This window comes from Chlorocebus sabaeus, chromosome 13 (assembly GCF_047675955.1).
Source record: "Chlorocebus sabaeus isolate Y175 chromosome 13, mChlSab1.0.hap1, whole genome shotgun sequence".
Classification (NCBI taxonomy): domain Eukaryota; kingdom Metazoa; phylum Chordata; class Mammalia; order Primates; family Cercopithecidae; genus Chlorocebus; species Chlorocebus sabaeus.
In genome coordinates this window covers 41,447,864-41,469,308 of record NC_132916.1, presented here as the reverse complement: position 1 = coordinate 41,469,308, position 21,445 = coordinate 41,447,864, and the positions used below count along the sequence as shown (strand labels likewise).

The following is a 21,445-nucleotide window of genomic DNA, read 5'->3' as shown; positions in this document are numbered from 1 at the left end:
AATTTAAGTCTTGACAACTTTTTCCAAGAATTGTCTTACCCAAGAAGTTTCTAAAAGAGCAAGTAAGTATGAACTCTCTACGTGCACCATAACATGCCAAGGATTGTATGGATTACAGAGGTGTTTAAACCAGGGACACAGCTCTTCAGCATCTCAGAATGTGTTTTGAATGAAAAGACACCCACACGGAGCAGTTGGATGCCAAGCCAACATGTAATAAAGTGCTAAACTGTGTGGTACAGGCAAGTGCAAAAGGAATTAGCAGTATGCGGATGCACACCATGGTTGTACTGCCTTGACTATGCTGTGTTATTTAGAGGATTATTCAGACTTGAGCCAAAAGATGATTAAGAGCTGGGCACCTTGGTTAGATGTTCTACTGGTGCATATTTTTGTATTATTTAAATCTTCCAGCTTGAAGGAGATTGGAATCACTACTTGCTTCTGATTCAGCTTAATCATCTCTGGGATATTTACAGAGAGATCAGATACACACACATCTGACCAAATTAGATAATAGTGCATAAAAAATGATTCATAATTATTTTGGGGAGAAATGGTGAAAATTATATAAATTAAGGATAAGAAATTATACAACATTTGAAAACCTTGCATGTAGGGCTTAAGAAAAAAGCCCGGGATACCTAAATACAAAATAAATTTTAACTAAATATTTACAAACTAATCACTTATTCCACTCTCTCCCCAAGGGTTAACGTGCCTCATCACAATCATGCAATATTTTTGGATAGGCAGCTTAGAAATTGATCACTAAACTATCAGTTTTGACTGATGTGTTTGATTATTTTGTTCGGGGCAGGGAAGTTAATAACAAATTGCTGTATTGTGGAGCAGAAAAATGTAGACAAGTTGAACTTTAGCTAAAGGTATAAAAAATGCAACTAGAAGGAGGAAGGAGGAGCGCTACAAAAGTATTCCTGATTATGAGTGGGAAAATGTATTATCTTGAATAATTTATTGATTGAATTGCCATTGTTTTAATAAAAATATAGTTCATTTGAAATGAAAATTTTAAATTTTCATGTTCTGGTTTTGAAGTTCCTTTGAGCATCATTAATACAAATAAGCCCTGCATCAAGCCCTCCAAGTGCTGCAGGATTCTAACAAGCCCTGGGAAGGGTTAAAGATCTATTGCCAACCAGGAAAACAAGCTGGGCTAGGAAATGGAGATCTCAGCAATACCATTCAATCTGGCCATGGCCTTAAGTTGTCATGATAAAGATTAACTACTCTCCTTAGAGTACAGAGGGAACTGATATTTATTTGAGACAGTTTTCTGAGATCACAGGCCCAGCTTAGGGGGTTGAAAGTCTGCACTGAGCCCTGCTACACCTTCCATTTACTGCTTAAATACTCAGCACCTGGATGCACTCTAGGTCAGGGGAGCCCATAGATAGCTATGCTGTACTCAGCTATTAATGGAATGCCAGGTTCAGAGCATTCCTACCCTTCTTTTCCTATCCTGGGATGTATGATAGAAAGCCCAGCCATCAGGATTCTCTTCAGTTTTTAGTTTGCACAACAACCACACAACTCCTGAGAAGAAATGGGATCAAAGGGCAATCTACTTCAAGTGAGAGCTTTTTTGGGGTTTTATAATAGATATATCACAGTAGCAACTGGAATTACTGGAGAGTCCCTCAGGTGTAGGAGGCAACCATGGGAGAACACAGAGGTTCACCATGTTATTTTTACATCTTAAAAACTGTGTACACCTGGATACTAATTGGATCTCTCCAGGATTAGGTATAATGAGTAAGGAAAATTTTGAAGTCTATATTTTATGTACTTTGTTTAAATAACTGTAGAAACTTTTCCCTTTAATACTGAAAAATACTATGACGTTTTCATGTATCGAACTTCAACTGCTTTGTGAATTCGAAGTCTTTAATATTCATAGAGGCTAACACTGGATATAGCTAATGAGTCCTGTGCTATTTTGAAAAAAAAAAAAAAAAACTTGAGGAAAAGAGTTGTAAAGGGTTTGCATGGTGAGTGGAGGAATTGGAACCTCTACTTAGCCAAATGAGATACTTCAAGTATAATGAGTATTTTTCTGGAGCCAAAACAACCAGCCCAGGTAAATTTTAACAAACTTGAAGGACCTGCAAATTTGTTTAGAGTAATATGTTTGAATATTTGTAACTATAACTTGGTGCAAGTATACACTGCATGATATAGAATGGTGACAAGGACATATTTGTAAGGGAAGATCCTCTATGCCAAGGCTATAGTTTTCATTGTTAATTTACTTACAAGATATAAGAAATACATTTAGGATTATTAAAAGCCTCTTCATTTCATTCCATTGGCAATTCATTGCTGTTTGAGAACACAAGTTTTATTCTTTACTTTTAGATGACTATTGCTTTATATAGCTCCTCTTTTCTTAGTCCTCATTTGTCCCTGCATGGTGGAACAGGAAGGTTTTATATATTAACAGGCCAAATGTGTTTGTCATCAGAAAATTAAGTACAGAGTAATGATTGGATTAAATGTAAATTAAAACCTCCATAAATGAAAAAAAGAGGAATTTCTGCTTAAGTGGATTTCACAGATTAAACAAGAGGCTAAACTTTTGGAGGTAGAATGAGTGGGTGATGTGCAAGTGGCTAAGTGGCAGCTGTAAGGATGGTTTCTTTTTCCCCCTGCCTTCCTCTTCCCTGGCTTCCTCTTCTTTCTTCCTTTTCTTTCTCTCCTTCTAAATAATCTCACTAAGTATCTTGATTTTTTGCATAATAAATCAGGTTATAAATAAGTATGGCAATGGCCTTTTTTTTTTGTGGGGGATATGTTCCAAGGCCCCCAGTGGATACCTGAAACCAAGAATAATACCTGTATTAGTTCATTCTTACACTACTATCAGGAGCTGGTAATTTACAAAGAAACTAGGTAATTTATAAAGATAACTGGGTAATTTATAAGAGGTTTAATTGGCTCATGGTTACACAGGCTCTGCAGGAAGCACAGCTCGGGAGGCCTCAGGAAGCTTACAATCATAGCAGAGAGTGAAGGGGAAGCAGGCATAGTCTTTCCATGGCCAGAACAGGAGGAAGAGAGGGAGCAAAAGTAAGAAAGAAGGAGGTGCTGAATACTTTTAAACAACCAGATCTCATAAGAACTCTATCACCAAAGCAGCAAGGTGGAAATCTGCCCCCATGATTCAATCATCTCCCACCAGGCCCCTCCTCCAATACTGGTGATAAAATTCTTCATGAGATTTGGGTGGGGACACAGAGCCAAATCATATCAGTACCCAACCTTATATACACTATGTTTTCTTGATCTGACAACTTAGTCAACTAATGGATAGGTAACATATACAGCATAGATATGCTGGACAAAGGGATAGTTTCATGTCTCAGTTTCATGTTTCATTACACTACTCAGAATGGCATGCAATTTAAAACTTATGAACTGTTCAGTTCTGGAATTTTCCATTTAATATTTTTGGACCATGGTTAACCTCAACTAACTGAAACCATAAAAAGCAAAACTGATAAGGAGGGACAACTGTAAAAACCTCCTAATTGAAATATGACCAACCTTGAGAGATTCTATCTATGCCTTGGCAATATTTTTGAATCACAACTTTATTTTCAAAAATAAAATGCTTCCTATGGATAATTATAATTCTTCATTTTTCCTCTATACTCTGAGGACAACTCTTAATCATCAAAACTCTATTTTTTAAATTCTGTGATCTGACATTGATTATAATATCTCATTTAGAAGTCTAATGATTCTTCATTGACATCTTTGTATCATCCCCATTTCTAAATGGCACGGGTTATAGAGAAATATGTAAAAGATTAGGTTGTCTTTTGGTTATTTCTCAGATATGATTCTAATTTTAAAATATAGAGCCAAGCTTGGCACTGTATACCCGGTATGTAAATTCCTTGAAATACATGTAAAGTCATCAGATCAATACATTGAAACAGTCCCATATTAGTTTTTCCTGATACCATTTATTCTGATATGGAGTACCAACTCTGACCTGAGGTGCTTGTCAGGAAACGAAATAAATGGAAGTGGAGTTTGCTTGCCACATTATAATGGAATGGAGATTACATTATAATTCCCCAAATGGATACTAGCTATTTTAAATACAATACCTATAATGATTTCTGGGCCATCGTTACCTAGTGATTATAATCTTGTTCTAGCTCCACAGGCATTACCTCAGTCCATACAATCATTATCTCTCATCTAGTCTTCTTTAATAGCTTCCAACCTGCCCCTTTATAATTTATTGTCCACATATCTGCTAGAGTAATCCTTTAAAAATATAAAGATTATGTCTGCTTAAAAATCTTGAAAAGCTTCCCCTTGTAGTGTTGTAAAATCCAGCTCTTTCCCTGCCCTGTGAGACCTGCATGATCTCGCTTCCCTCCTCTGATCTCATCTCATCCTTTCCCCTCAATGACTGCACTTCGGCGACACTGGCTTTCTTTCAGGTACTAAAATGTGCCAAGCTCTTTCCAAATTTAGGACTTTACACATGCTTTCCCCACTTGTAGTGTGTTCCCTGACTCCCATCCACACCCTATTCCCATGACTAGTATCTTATTTTCTTACAAAGTTCTTTGGCTTAAATGTCACCTCTGCAGAGGGGCCTTCTGTAAGCAACTTTCCAAAACTGTTTCATGTCTGTTAGAACTCGTGTTTGTTTTCTTTATTACTTTGCAAGGAACTTATAATTTATAAGAGTATATTTATTCATATAGTAGTACTAATACTTTACGTACCTTCTAATCTGTTTCTTTATCACTTCTCTCTCCCTGATCCAATCTGCCATATAGCTCCAGAAAGAAAAGAGAGCAAGTACTTGTTTATAAGAAGTCAGTAGGCTTGAAAACCAGGTTTGGAATATAGAGAGCATCTAAAGTCCTTTAGCTCCTTTTCAAGTACTAGGTTTTAATTGTCTCTATAAAAACATATAATTTTATATAAGGATAGTCAAATTAAAAAAGGTAGTGAGTAGAGTCCTCATTCCTTCCAAGCCCTGAGGAAGTGAAGAAAGAAGAGAACTTGATAGAGGTGGGAAGGTGAGATACTGGATATCTGGGTTTGGAAACCTCCTCTGTAGGCTTCAATTAGAAGAGATGGGTACCACCAAAACTAACTGCTCACTCACCCCTAGTTCGGGAGAATTACAAATAGATCATTGAGTGGAGGACCTTCACTTTGACATGGGAGACTCAGCATTGTCGAGAAGGTAGAATGACTTGTCCAGACGGAAATGTCTAGCTTATGCTTCCAAACTTCCTTTGTTTCCTATATTGGGTGAACATTTTGTTGAGAGCTAGAGATTCTGCCAAGTACCTCCCTGTGGGCCTACAGCAGAAACAAGAATGGATTCCCTGGGCCTTGAGAGCATGTATAGGGTTTCATAGCATCTGAAAATCCTACAGCTAGAGAGAGACAAGGGTGGACCACTTTAGTGGGGAAACGTCAAAATAATAGGTAAGGAATTCACAGATTGCCAACAGGGGCTGACGCCTAGGCTGGGTCAGATCAGTTACTCCTTAATGAATTCTGGATTAGTCACTGAGACTAGTAAAGATCTGGAGGGCACAGTGGGATTCACAGGATTCTTCACCATGCCTCTACAAGTCACATAAACCTTGTACCCAACATATATCCTGATACTACCTTAGAAAGGAAGGCAGAAGGAGTGGGGATGGCCTGAAAATAAGAAAGGTTGGGTTATTATCCAGAAAAGACTGAATAATACTTAAAAAGATTGTTTAAAATAGTGAGACTAAGTTATAAACAACATTGTACTAAATGAAGTTTCTTTTCTTATGCTAGGTAGGGACTCTGAGAAAGACCTAGTTAATTACAAACAATATAAAATACTTACAATTTTCCTGCTTATATGAGTTGAGGTGTGATGAATTTTGCCTTTCAACAATTTTTATAGCTATTAGTTTCTTTATGTGTTGATACATTATGATTGACTATAAGACTGACAGTGCAGGTGAGACCTTTACCTTGAGAGCTTAAAGAGCTACTTAAACACCCTTGATTAAAGAATGGTCCTCTTCTATCAAGGAAGGTCATCCTCTTCAACCAAGTTTTCAACTTAAGGAGGGTTACACATGGAACACTGGAGGAAGGGGACACCTGTATAGCCAGACATCAGCTGAATCAACTCTGGTGATCAGTGGGTGGCAAGGATGAAGCCAGATCACCTTCACATGAGACCTTCACCTTGAGTAGTTGAGTGTTGAGTAGACATTTTGCCACCATCTACTTATCCATCTATTTATTTGGAATAATAACTGTTAAAATAATGTCACCTTTTCAAAAAAAAGATGATGTCTAATAAACGTAGTGGTGTTAAAAGCCACTCTTAAATAAGAAACCAAAGCCTTTGTCATAATTCGTTTATATTAATTAAGGAAAACTGGCAATAACTTGGATTCTTTCCTTTCTAAAATGACCCTACCTGGGTTATCAGTAATTATATCCAATTTCTATTTACTTTCCCATATTTCCCTGCATATTTAGGTGGAATTTAATGACCCAATGCTGGGCTCAAGAACCTGACCAAAGGCCTACTTTTCATAGAATTCAGGACCAACTTCAGTTATTCAGAAATTTTTTCTTAAATAGTATTTATCAGTGCAGAGATGAAGCAAACACCAGTGGAGTCATAAATGAAAACTTTGAAGGTAAGTTTGATTCTTCAGAATATTCTAGTTTTCTCTGCACTGTGAACTGAACAAGGTTAAAATGGAATGTACACAGAAAGCATTCTGGGGTAGGCAAAAAGAATAATATACTGGCACCTTTGTTATCATAATTAAGTGTTTATTGCGTTCCTCTGTGAAAATTATTTGTATTATGCACTAAATTGAAAAAATAAAAGATAGTGCTATGGCCCCTGGATTTATAATCTAAGATAGTAAGGAGGAGAATTAACATGTTAGACTATATTTCCATAAGGTCTGTTCTCCTCTTCTCCCCCTACACACCAGTTTGGACCTTGAGTACAGAGTTAATTACAGACTCTGCTTATGGTACATTATCATCATTGGCCTATGCAGAGCTCCTATCTTGTTTGTTTGTTTAGCCATTTTATCCCCATATTCCTCTCCTCTTCAACTTCCTCCCTCCCCGTCAGGCAACCATTCGAATGTCTTTAGTGTGTATCTTTTCATTTGTATGTTTTCCTGCAAAATGTGTATTGTTTTTTGTGAAATGAATGCCTTTTTCTTCCTGTTTTCATTAAGCACTGTATTTTTAAGGTCTATCCATGTTGCTATGTATATATCTAATCCTTTGCTTCCAACTGATGAGTTATTTTGCTGTGATTATTGTAGTGGATCAGGTCTTGCTAAGATCTAGTCTGATTCTATGACTTTAGTATTTGGTGATTAAGATAATAATATTCTGGGCCAGGCATGGTGGCTCAAGCCTGTAATCCCAGTACTTTGGGAGGCTGAGGCAGGTGGATCATGAGGTCAGGAGCTTGAGAGCATCCTGGCTAACATAGTGAAACCCCATCTCTACTAAAAATACCAAAAAAAAAAAAAAAAAAAAAAAAAAATTAGCCTGTCGTGGTGGCAGGTGCCTGTAGTTCCAGATACTCGGGAGGCTGAGGCAGGAGAATGGCATGAACCCGGGAGGCAGAGCTTGCAGTGAGCTGAGATGGCACCACTGCACTCCAGCCTGGGTGACAGAGCGAGACGCTGTCTCAAAAAAAAAATAAAATAAAGTAAATAAATAAATTCTGGAACCATTCTACTATGATGGACAGACTAAGCCTTTTAGTTAAATGTAAACAGACTTAAAATACAGTAGTCACTTAATTCATTTCTAAAGTCACATTTACTGTATGTGTGCCTAATTGGCTGCAGAAAAATGAATTTAAAATATTTCTCCTTCAGCTGATCTAGAACTTCTTGTTATTAAAAGTTTGCCAGGCCCTTTGTTTATTTAAATGCAGATGTCCTTGCTTACAAACTAAACTGGCAAGATGGATCACAACTTAGAATCTCTCAGAAATTAGGCTTCTTGCTGTTTGCAGTGACTGACTATAAGACTGAGTGCAGGAGACATCTTTACCTTGAGAGCTTACAGAGCTACTTGCACATCTTTATTAAAGAATGGTCCTCTCCTATCAGGGAAGGTCATCCTCTTCAACCAAGTTTTCAACTTGAGGAGGGCTACTCATGGAACAGTGGAGAAAGGGGACACCAGTGTAGCCAGACATCAGCTGAATCAACCCTGGTGATCAGTGGGTGGCAGATGTTGAAGTCAGATCACTCTCACATGAGACCTTCACCTCGAGTGATGCACTTGACTAATAGCAGATAAAAAGAAGAAGCCCATGGACAGACATCTACTTGTCTATACATCTTACTACATACTTTGGGTGACTTTGGATCCATTATATGAGCATAAAACTCTAATCATGTAACTTCTTTAACACAAACTGCTAAGCGACAGATTGGAAAGGGCTGCACATGCCTTGGCCATGTGTCATAACCCTCATTAGAGTAAACCTTGTTAATAGTCTCACATTGTTTCTACTCACTATCACCCTGGACAGAGCTGATTCTAAGAATGCCAATGGCAGAACACTAGGGTATTATAACTGGCACAGCAACTCCATCCTTTGGGGGGTTCTACATATATACTTGCCTATATGAAGATCACATAGGATTAGGCAAACATACCCTTAAGCCATTCTAGACACTATTAAGGCCTTGTCATTTTCTAAGCATTTACTTAATGAGACATTTCTCTGAATAAAATTTTGATAATTAAAAAAATTATTTCAACAGATACTTACTGATTTGGGGGCAAGGCATAGTGTAAGCACCTGTATTTAATGTGTTCATTTGTCTGCTTTAAAGAAAAACAAGAGGTGAGAGTATTTCTTTCTCTTGGAAGCTAGAATCAGTTTCTTTAATTTTGTTTGCCAAATTTAGTAGTAAACTGGCTTTTACTGGTGATATTGAAAGTTGTCCTTGTCATAAGACTATATATATATATCCATAGGAAATACTGGTGTCACCAGTTCACTATTTAATAATACTGTTCTGCTCAAGCCATTTTAATCTGCTCCAGTCTGGCCTGGTTCTTATTTGTCATAACTTCACTTATGGAAACTTTAGAGGAAAAATCATGCAGAGCAGTTTGCCAACATGTAAAATTAAATCTTTTGTTCCTAAGATAGATAACAGTAACTGGGTTGAATTGAATATAGACATATATGAAAGGCAGGCAGAACATGGTTTTGCTTGCTTGGCATTGAAAGCACATTTTCTTGACTATATCACTCCTCTTATTTTTTTCTATGAATTTATGGGGTACAAGATTATTTAGTAGTGAAGTCAGGGTTTTAGGGTATCTGTCACCTGAATAATGTACCTTGTACCCATTAAGTAATTTCTTATTCACTCTCCCACAACCTTACCCTTTCAAGTTTTCATTGTCTGTCATTTCATACTCTACCTCTATGTGTACATGTTGTTTCAACCCCACTGATGAGTGAGAACATGTGATATTTGTCTTTCTGTGTTTGACTTATTTCATTTAAGATAATTGCCTCCAGTTTCATCCATGTTGCTACAAAATACATGATTTCATTCCTTTTTAGTGGCTGAATAGTATTTCATTGTCTATACCACATTTTCATTATCCAGTCATCCATAGATAGACACTAGGTTGATCCCATACCTTTGCTATTATGAGTAGTACTGTGATAAACATATGAGTGTAAGTATGTTTTTGATATAATGATTTCTTTTCCTTTGGGTAGATACCTAGTAATGGAATTGCTGGATTGGTTGCTAGATTGTATTTTTAACTTTTTGAGAAATCTCCGTACTGTTTCCCATAAAAGTTGTATTAATTTACATTCCCACCAACAGCATGTAAGTGTTCCTCTTTGCATCCTCGCCTATCTATTATTTTTGACTTTTTAATAGTAGCCATTCTGACTGGGGGAAGATGATATCTTATTATTTTAATATGCATTTCTTTGGTGATTAGGGACGTTGGGCATTTTTCTATATACCTGTTGGTCAGTTGTATGTCTTCTTTTGATAAAACACCTATTCACATCTTTTGCCCACTTTTTAATGGGATTGCTTGTTTGTTGTTGTTGAGTGTTTGAATTCCTTGTATGTTCTGGATATTAGACCCCTGTTGAGTGAATATTTTGCAAATATTTTCCCCCATTCTGCAGATTGTCTTTTTATTCCATTGATTATTTCTTTTTCTGCACAAGCTTTTTAGCTTAATTAAGTCACATTTGTCTATTTTTGTTCATGTTGCCTGTGCTTTCAGTGTCTAAGTCATGAATTCTTTGCCTAGACCAATATCCAGAAGAGTTTTCCTTAGGCTTTCTTTCACAGTTTCATGTATTACATGTAAGTATTTTCATAGTTTCATGTATTACATGTAAGTCTTCTAATTCATCGTAAATTAATTTTTGTATATGGTGAGGGTAAGGGTCCAGTTTCATTCTTTTGCGTATATCCAATTTTCCTGGCACCATTTATTGAAAGGGGTGTTTTTCTCCCCAGTATGTGTTCTTGTTGACTTTGCCAAAGATCAGTTGACTGTAAATATGTGGCTTTATTTCTGGATTCTGGATTCTGTTCCATTAAACTATGTGTTTATTTTTATATCAGTACCATACTGTTTGATTACTATAGCCGTGTAGTATTATTTGTTTTTTTTTTAATTTATTTTTGGCTGGGTGTGGTGGTTCATACAGGTAATCCCAGCACTTTGGGAGGCCAAGGTGGGCGGATCACGAGGTCAGGAGATTGAGACCATCCTGGCTAACACGGTGAAACCCTGTCTCTAGTAAAAGTACAAAAAAAAAAAAAATTAGCCGAGCATGGTGTCAGGCTCCTGTAGTCCCAGCTACTCAGGAGGCTGAGGCAGGAAAATGGCGTGAACCCGGGAGGCAGAACTTGCAGTGAGCCAAGATCACGCCACTGCACTCCAGCCTGGGCAACAGAGCGAGACTCTGTCTCAAAAAATTTTTTTTTTTAATTTTTGTGGGTACATAGTAGATGTATATATTTATAGGGCACATGAGATGTTTTGATACAGGCATGTAATGTGTAATAATCACATCATAGAGAATGGAGTATCCACCCTCAAGCATTTATCCTTTGTGTTACGAACCAATTTTTTACTTTTAGTTATTTTAAAATGTACAATTAAATTATTATTGACTATAGTTACCCTATTGTGGTATCAAATATTTAGTCTTATTCATTCATTCTCTTTTTTGTACCCAATAACCATCCCCAACTCCCGCCCTGTCCCTTACTACCCTTCCCAGCTTCTGGTAACCGTCCTTCTACTCTCTGTCTTCATGGGTTCAATTGTTTTGATTTTTATATTTCACAAATAAGTGAGAACACGAGATATTTATCTTTCTGTGCCTGGCTTATTTCACTTAACATAATGATCTCCAGTTCCATCCACATTCTTGCAAATGACAGGATCTCATTGCTTTTATGGCTGAATAGTACTCCACTGTACTATATGCATATACCACATTTTCTTTATCCATTTATCTTTTTTTTTTTTTTTTTGAGACAGTCTCACTCTGTCGCTCAGACTGGAAAGCAATGGCATGATCTTGGCTCACTGGAACCTGCCCCTTTCAGTTTCAAGCGATTCTCATGCCTCAGCATTCCAAATAGCTGGGACTACAGGCACACACCACCATACCTGGCTAATTTTTGTATTTTTTTTAGTAGAGACTGGGTTTCACCATGTTGGCCAGACTAGTCTAGAACTCCTGACCTCAAGTAATCCACCCACATTGGCCTCCCAAAGTGCTGGGATTACAGGCGTGAGCCACTGCACCTGGCCTATCCATTTATCTACAGATGGACACTTAGGTTGTTTCCAAATCTTAGCTATTGTAAACAGTACTGCAGTAGACACAGGAGTGCAGATATCTCTTTGATGTACTGATTTCCTTTCTTTTGGGCATCTGTCCAGCAGTGGGATTGCTGAATCAAATGGTAGATCTATTTTCAGTTTTTTGAGGAACCTCCAAACTGTTCTTCATAGTGGTCGTACTAATTTACATTCCCACCAACAGTGTATGAGGATTCCCTTTCTCCACATCCTTGCTAGCATTTGTTGTTGCCTGTCTTTTCAATGTAAGCCATTTTAACTTGACTGAGCTGATATCTCAATGTAGTTTTGGTTTGCATTTCTCTGATGATCAATGATGTTGAGCATTTTTTTCACATGCTGTTTGCCATTTGTATTTCTTTTTATTAGAAATGTCTATTCACGATTTCAGGAAGCTCTGGGACATAAGGGCTGACCCTAGTTTTCTGATACCTATCTCTGGGGTGATTAGCACAGGTAAATAGTGGTATGGAGAGTAAGAGCTTAAAAAAGGAGGTGGTTGGGGTGTGGGGTCTGGATTGGTTGATCTGCATTTGAAAAGTACATTTCAAGGCCAGTTGTTTACTAGCTCTAGAAATGGGCAAACACTGAGAGGGGCTGTGCTTCTAGGGTCAGCAAAACACCAGAATGTCAAAACATCAGAATACAAAAAAATAAAAGATATGGTTAATATTAATATGTTCATTCAAAGTGTAGAAACAATCTGCCGAGAATGAGAATAAGCCCAGTGCTATTATAAGAAAAACTGAGTACTTTTTCTTTTTTTCTTTTCTTTTTTATTGGCCACTGGGAAATCCTAAATGGGAAAGTACTTGTTCAAGTCTCTTGACCATTTTTCTATTTGGTTGTCGTTACCTTATTATTAAATAAAGTTTTGTATATTCTAGATATAAAAGAAAAGAAATGTCTATTCAAATCTTTTGCCCATTTTTTGATCAGACTATTAGCTTTTTTCCTATTGAGTTATTTGAGCTCTTTATGTATTCTGGTTATTAACCCCTTGTCAGATGGGTAGTTTGCAAGCATTTTCTTCCATTCTGTGGATTGTCTCTTCATTTTGTTGATGGTTTCCTTTGCTGTGAAGAAGCTTTTAAAATTTGATGTGGTCCCAATTGTCCATTTTTGCTTTGACTGCCTGTGCTTGTGGGGTGTTGCTCAAGAAATTTTTGCCCCAGCCAATGTCCTGGAGATTTTCCTCAGTCTTTTCTTGTAGTATTTTCATGGTTTGAAGTCTTAGATTCAAATCTTTAATGCATTTTTAGATTTTTGTATATGTAGAGAGAGGGGAGTCTAGTTTTATTCTTCTGTATATGGATATTCAGTTTTCCCAGCAGCATTTATTGAAGAGACTGTCTTTTCCCCAGTATACATTCTTGGCATCTTTGTAAAAAATGATTTCACTGTAGGTGTGCGAATTTATTTCTGTGTCCTTTATTCTGTTCTTTTTTATGGCTAAATAGTATTCCATTTTGTATATGTACCTTTGGTCTATGTGTCAGATTTTATGCCAGTACCATGCTGTTTTGGTTACTATAGGTCTGTAGTATAATTTCAATCCAGTAATGTGATTCTTACAGTTTTGTTCCTTTTGCTTAGGATAGCCTTGGCTATTCTGAGTCTTTTGTGGTTCTACATAAATTTTAGGATTTTTTTCTATTTCTGTGAAGAATGTCATTGGTATTTTGATAGGGATTGCATTGAATATGTAGATTACTTTGGACAGTATGGTCATTTTAACAATATTGATTCTTCCAATCCTTGAGCATGGAATCTTTTTCCATTTGTTTGTGCCTCCTACAATTTCTTTCATCAGTGTTTTGTAGTTTCCCTTGTGGAGAATTTTCATCTCCTTGGTTAACATATTCCTAGTTATTTCATTCTTTTTGTGGCTCTTGTAAGTGGCATTGCCTTCTTGATTTAATTCTCAGCTAGATTATTTTTGGTATATAGAAATGCACTGAATTTTTGTACATTGATTTTGTATCCTGAAACTTTACTGAATTTATTTATCAAATCTCAGAGTTTCAATGATAAGAGCACGCTAATATCCCTGATGAACACAGATGCAAAAATTCTCGACAAAATACTGGCAAGTCAAATCCAAGAGCACATGGAAAGGATAGTATACTACAATCAAGTAAGATTTATCCCAGGGATGCAAGGATAGTTCAACATATGTGTATATGTTGAAGACACATTTTGTGGAATCTTTAGGTTTTTCTACATATAAGATAGTATCATCTGTGAATGCCTTTTATGAGATGCCTTTTTATTTTCTTTCCCCTGCCTGGTTGCTCTGGCTAGGACTTACAGTACTATGTTGAATAAGAGTGGTGAAAGTGGCCATCCTTATCTTGTTCCAGTTATTAGAGAAAATGTTTTCAACTTTCCCCCATTTAGTACAATGTTGGCTGTGGATTTGTCATATATAGCTTTTATTATTTTGAGATATGTTCCTTCCATGCCTAATTTGTTGAAAGCTTTTATTATGAAAGGATGCTAAATTTTATCAAATGCCTTTTCTGCATCTGCTGATATGATCATATGGTTTTTGTCTTTCATTTTGTTGATGTAATGTATCATGCGTCTTCAACATATACACATATGTTGAACTATCCTTGCATACCTGGGATAAATCTTACTTGATCATAGTGTACTATCTTTTTCATGTGCTCTTGGATTTGGTTTGCCAGTATCTTGTTGAGAATTTTTGCATCTGTGTTCATCAGGGATATTAGTGTGCTCTTATCATTGAAAGCAACAAACAAGGCTCAACATTTTTGACTGATAAGGCTCAAATTCTTTGTGATTATAATTTTATAGACTTTATTAATTAACACAATCATGAACTTCTTAAATGTTAAAAAATAATTTTTATGTTATTTTACAACAACCATAAAAATGACTCCTGGCCGGGCGCGGTGGCTCAAGCCTGTAATCCCAGCACTTTGGGAGGCCGAGACGGGCGGATCACGAGGTCAGGAGATCGAGACCATCCTGGCTAACACGGTGAAACCCCGTCTCTACTAAAAATACAAAAAACTAGCCGGGCGAGGCGGCGGGCGCCTGTAGTCCCAGCTACTCGGGAGGCTGAGACAGGAGAATGGCGGGAACCCGGGAGGCGGACCTTGCAGTGAGCTGAGATCCGGCCACTGTACTCCAGCCTGGGCGGCAGACCGAGACTCCGTCTCAAAAAAAAAAAAAAAAAAAAAAAAAAAAAAAAATGACTCCTGATTCCTTTCTGTTTTTCTTGTAACTTTTCCAGTAATTAATCTCAGTAACTGTTCTTGCTATATTATTTTATAACTGTATCTACGTTTTAAAGATCTTTATTGTAAAAGTAATTTATGTTTATTATAAAAAATATAAAATTATTTAAGCAGTCTAAAAAGTAAAAGTTTCCTAATTCATCCTTATCTCACTCCCCAGTGCTAGCCACAGCTAACAATTTGGTTATACATTTGCAGATATTGTATGTGCATATATAGCCATTTACAGAAATGCTTATTTATGTATGTTTGTATATATACTATCTGAATTCAGATATTAAATTTAGGTAATCTAAAGGAATTGGTGGGCTGTAGATTCTCTAGTAGGTTCTCCAGCACTTTTTTCTTACAAATAGGCTTATTTTTAAGGATTTAGTGAGAAGATGATTTTGTATTACATCTTCTGCCAGAATCCAGGAGAATGAGCATTCTATGTTGTTATTGAGAGGAAATCCATGTTCTGTGGGAGTCCAGAGGAAGGATGCCAAGTCTACACTATGGCAGAGGGACAGTCAAGAAAAGCCATGGGGAGGAAGTTACGTCTAAGCTGAGACCTACTTAGAAGCTGAGAATGAAAAAAGGAAGCTGAGGTATCCTATGTATTTTAGGATAAAAGGAGCAGCATGTAGAAAAGCAGGGAATAATAGAGAATGAGATATTCATAGAACTGCACTTAGTTTATTATACATGAGAATGTGGCAAGTGATAAAATTGGAGGGTTATTGGTCACACTAATCAAAAGTAAGGTATGAAAAATAATGAAAGCTGAATTAATGAGTGGTAACAGGTGTAGAGAGAACACAAGAGAGTCTGGAGTTACCATAGAGGTAGATGCTATTGGACTTGGCAATTAAGTGGGTGAAAAAGAGAAAGGAGGAAGTTGGTAAAAACCAACACTATATTCCTGGAGATGAGGAACATAGGAAGAGGAATAGTTTTGCATATGTTTGGTTTGAGTTGGCTGTGGCATATCTAAGTGGGTAAGTCCAGGACACAGTCAAGATATGGGGTCATACTCAGTTGAAAGGTCTGTCCTGTAAATATAGGTGGTTGAATTCCAGGGTGCAGATGAAGTCATTAAATTAGAGTGTATGAAATAAGAAGAGAGTGACAAGTGGATGGAACCCAGAGAACAGCCAGTACAGGAGGGGCTTACAAAGATGGTGGACATGGGGAGGAGCAGCCAGAAAGGGAAGAGGAAAGCCATAGGGAGTGTTGTTATGGAAACCCAGAGAAGAGAGACTTAGAAAGGAGAGAGTGAACAAATGCTGCAGAGAGGGAAAGCAATCCAGAGGGTTGCACAGATTTTGCGGTTGATTCATATTCTGAAATTCAACTCTTTGCTCCTGGAATCCTTTCCTTCTAATGTACAAAGACATATTATAAAAGTCACAGAGGGCCAGGCACAGTGGCTCACGCCTGTAATCCCAGCACTTTGGAGGCGGATCATGAGGTCAGGAGATCCAGACCATCCTGGCTAACGTAGTGAAACCCCATCTCTACTGAAAAATAGAAAAAATTAGCCAGGCATGGTGGCAGGCGCCTGTAGTCCCAGTTACTCGGGAGACTGAGGCAGGAGAATGGCGTGAATCCAGGAGGCAGAGCTTGCAGTGAGCCGAGATCGCGCCACTGCACTCCAGCCTGGGCGACAGAGTGAGACTCCATCTAAAAAAAAAAAAAAGATCACAGAGGCTACCATAATGGGTATTAGCAGGCCTGAGAGCTTAGCTTCACCTTAGGTTCTACTTGAAGTCTCCATGGACCCTTGAGAAAATCTTTTCACCATTTTGCATTGCATAGTTCATCTATGAGGCTGAGATAGGTAATAAACAATGCTCACACTCAATATAAAGAATAAAATACCTCTGTGAAAGGCTTTTAATCAGAATAGTAGCTAATTTTATTTTAGTACTTTTCCATGTGCCACTCACTGTGCTATGTAGGTTAACTCATTAAATCTTTACAAAAGCCTTATGAAGTGGGTATTACTGTATCACGATTTTACAGATGAGAAAACTGAGGTTTAGTAACTTGCTCATAATCATACTGCTGAAATAGGGCTAGAATTTGTCTCCATTGTTGAGCCTTTCCTCTCAGCCTTCACAAATCCCTGGCTGTAGTAGGGAAATGACCCACATGATATCCCCAGTTATGCTATCAATAGTGTACTGCACAGCTAGGTATAATGAAAGCAATGATTACTTTATGACCTGCTAGAAAATATACACCATTTTTTAGGATTATACCAAATCTATTTAGGTACCAACTTGTTGGCAGAAAGAATTAAAATTCTAAATAATATTCATAACAATAGAGAAGCAGACAAATATTAAAAGTAATGATGCAGGAAGAATTTAACAGGGAATATCATCAAACTATTACAATTTAGAAAGAAGAATTTCTGGGCCATGACAGAAATAAAATTTTAGGAAAAGGGAAATTACTATTGTATTATTTACAATGAATGTAAATCCTGAAGATAAGGAATGAAAAGAGATGTGGAAATCACTAAATTAATAATTGAGTTTGCGACCGAACAAGAGAGGCAGGGAAGAGAGAAGACATTGAACTAAAGCAGAGTTTGCATATCTGCAAAGGATAGAAATAGTGGAACAGAACCTTCAAGGCAAACCTAAACTTAATTATATTTTCAATAAAAAAGAATGTGTTTAATAATAGCTTACTGCTTTGTGGACTGGTGGGCATATTTAGCAAAGCAATAAAATGAGTATCTTCATTGTTGTTGTTGGAGATATGTAAGTAGATAAAAAAAGCTATTGAAAGGACTTTTTTAAGCAAAAAAGTGGGGGTGCTTAGGAAAACAGGGAGCAATAATACCATGCCTACCCTATGGTCCTACTGACCTAATGGGGTGGAAAGGGGATAGAGAGAGAAGATTAGTAACATATCTGGGCATCTAGTAAAAATATCCCAGTGACTTCATCCAAACATTTGTGTAAACATCACCTCATCAGTCCCGGAGAGTTCTACAGGAAACAAATCTAAATGCTCCTCTGCTGTTCTAAACATAGCTAGTCAGCCGGCATATGTCTAGTCTGTAAATACCCCGTCTTACTTGGAAGTCTTTATTTTAATATTTCTCTCTTAAAGAGGTTGCCGAGTGCATGCTATCTTTGTTCAGGATACCTGCTTTAAGATCTGACCCATAGACTACTTATTAAATGATTTTTAAACAAAAACAAACAAACAAGACAACATATCTCTACTATCGCAATCTCTTGTAAGCTCTTTTTGCAACAAGAAGATGTACTAATTGCTGAGAGCTTGCCAGGGTCAAGTTACTAAATATTGCTACAAGTACTATAAACCAATAAAGTAGTTAGCTAATGATTTTTCTTTGACACATGACAACAGAATTTGCAAAAAGAATTTATTTGCCTCATATAAAATATTATTTTTCAGACAACTCAACAAGCAGAAAGTTTAAAAATTAAAATCATTTTTTGGTAGGAAGTTTTCCAATATGCTCATTCATGGATTAAAGGTATGACAATGAAATAGCTGATATGAGTGGGTAGACTATATTGTAGATTTAAGTTTTTGTTGAAATTTTAAACTTTCCTTTAGCCTGATTTCTTTAAGCCTGTTAAGAACCTCCTACTTTCCCCAATTATTGGATTAGTGTACTACTTAAAGTTAAATATCTTATTTTTTCCTAACATTTAAAAACATTTTTCATCGCTATTATTACATATACCAAGTTATTCTTATGGACATCTTAATGGCTATTAGTGCATATTGGCAATAATCATAACAGTTGAATACCTTCCACAGGTGTTGAATACCTTCCGCAGGTGTTCAATACCCAGGTACTAACCAAACTTGGCATCTGATAAAGTTCTTTCTATTAGGGAGATAATTTTACAACACATCTAACTATTCATGTGTTTTGAACTATGCTATAATGATGTTTGAACAATGAAGAGGAAAATTAGATGATACCAATGAGCCTGTGAACCTGTAGCTTGGCTATCTTGTTCTTCAGCAGTTCGGAGGGTCCGCACAAAGGAAATGCATACCTAATGATATGGGGAGAAGGGATGTAGTTCATATGCTCTTATAAAATAAGCTTTGTAGTTCAGTTAAACTTAATAAATAGGTAGATCCATTAAATTTTTGTTTGGAAAAATAGGTACACTGGTACCTCCCTTAGTCTTTTTAAATTGTGTTATTTTCCTCATATTTCAATTTAAGTTCATTACAAATACATCAGACCTGGGTGTGAGTCAGGGCTGAACATAGAAATGTTGTTTCATTCATTGCTATATCCATCAATAACTAGAACACAGGCTTGGAATGTAGTAGTCATCAGTAAATGTTATATTAAGCAATTAATTTAGCAAAATTACTAAATCTAAAAAAACCAATCTTTAAAAGTAGATATTTCAGTTGCTGTGGAAGTATGAAAAGTAAATAGACAAAAAGGGCCCTCTTAGGGCCAATTAAGTCTTATCACAAAGACCATGACTTGCTCCGCTTATTAAGGCAGTGTTAATCACCCCTGTGCTCCTACTACATTTTAAAATATTCCTTTATTAAAGTGCATGTCACCTTCTATAGTAATTGATCTGCTTCCCTACTAGACTGCAGCAGCCTCAAGGACAAGAAGCATGTTTTATTTATCTTTGTATTTGCAACACTTAGTAGTCCTCATAAACGTTTGCTGAACAAATGTATAAGGTTGGTGTTGCTATAATTCTGATATAGCCTTATATTATTACAATAAATACTTAAACACATGCTAGAATAACATTCATATTTTTTTCACAGGTGAAGATGGCGATGTGATTTGTTTGAATTCAGATGACATTATGCCGGTTGCTTTAATGGAAACCAAGAACCGAGAAGGGTTAAACTATATGGTACTTGCTACAGAATGCGGCCAAGGTGAAGAAAAGTCTGAGGGTCCCCTAGGCTCCCAGGAATCTAAATCTTGTGGTCTGAGGAAAGAAGAGAAGGAACCACATGCAGACAAAGATTTCTGCCAAGAAAAACAAGTGGCTTACTGCCCTCCTGGCAAGCCTGAAGGCCTGAACTATGCCTGTCTCTCTCACACTGGATATGGAGATGGGGCTGATTAATAGCGTTGTTTGGGAAATACAGAGATGAGATAAACACTCTCATTCAGTAGTTACTGAAAGAAAACTCTACTAGAATGATAAATGACATGGTGGTCTATAACTCCAAATAAACAGTGCAACATTCCTGGGTTCTTATCTTGGTTCTGAGAGCCATTTGGTTTCAGTTGTAGCAATCCCCATATCAGCTGCCTGACTTTCAGTAGAATTATGAGATGAACACTAAGCATGTGGAAAGCTTAGGAAGACTCAGAAGTCTGGAAGGGAAACACTGCTCTCCCTCTCCCTTGAGGTGCTTTAGACTCTTACCCACCTTTCAGTTTGGGCTGTAATAAAATTATCTTGGCCACATGTTTAGAGACAGAATAGGTGTGTTCAGGGATCTGAAGAAGAGGCTAAGTAGTAGGCTCAAGGGGTCAATTGAACTACAGATAATCTCAAATGGGACTGAGGAAATGAGAAATAATTCGACACATACAGAAGAAACCAGCACCTGTGACATGAGATATCACTTGGAAAGCTATTACTGCAATGATATATATTATCTTTTTCTTATTTTTTATGTTTTTATTTTTGAGACGGAGTCTCGCTGTGTTGCCCAGGCTGGAGTTCAAAGGCACGATCTTGGCTCACCACAACCTCTGCCTCCTGGGATCAAGCAATTCTGGTGCCTCAGCCTCCTAAGTAGCTGGGATTACAGGCGTGTGCCACCACACCCAGCTAATTTTTGTATTTTTAGTAGAGACGAGGTCTCACCATATTGGCCAGGCTGGTCTAGAACTCCTGACCTCATGATCTACTCACCTTGGCCTCCCAAAGTGCTGGGATTACAGGTGTGAGCCACTGCGCCTGGCCAATATATATTGTCTTTAATCACTACTGTAAAATATTTTGTATCTTTGAGGCTTACAACAGTAGATTCAGTCATATTGAAAATAAGACTATGAAGATCTTTAAGTCCTGAAGTTTTGCATCCTGTAATGTTCAGTTGTATAAAAATCATTCTGACTTGTGTGCTATTATGGAAATTAACTAGTATAAGGGTTGCTATTTGCCATATCTATTTTATACATAAAATACTTAAGATTACATTTTATATCGAATTATGCTTAAAATTAAATATAAGTGATTATACAATATTAA

At 37.0% G+C, this 21,445-nt stretch overlaps 1 protein-coding gene across 3 annotated transcripts in view; it reads left to right on the top strand.

The window, feature by feature from the left end:
- The window catches only part of ROS1 (ROS proto-oncogene 1, receptor tyrosine kinase), a 148,630-nt gene extending 127,185 nt beyond the window's left edge, over nt 1-21,445 (top strand). For all 3 annotated transcript variants that reach the window (XM_038000980.2, XM_038000982.2, XM_038000981.2), the window contains 2 exons: nt 6,541-6,704; nt 19,995-21,445. In XM_038000980.2, coding sequence (XP_037856908.2) covers nt 6,541-6,704; nt 19,995-20,305 — 475 coding nt within the window. In that variant the 3' untranslated portion in view covers nt 20,306-21,445. The remainder of the gene's footprint in view (nt 1-6,540; nt 6,705-19,994) is intronic.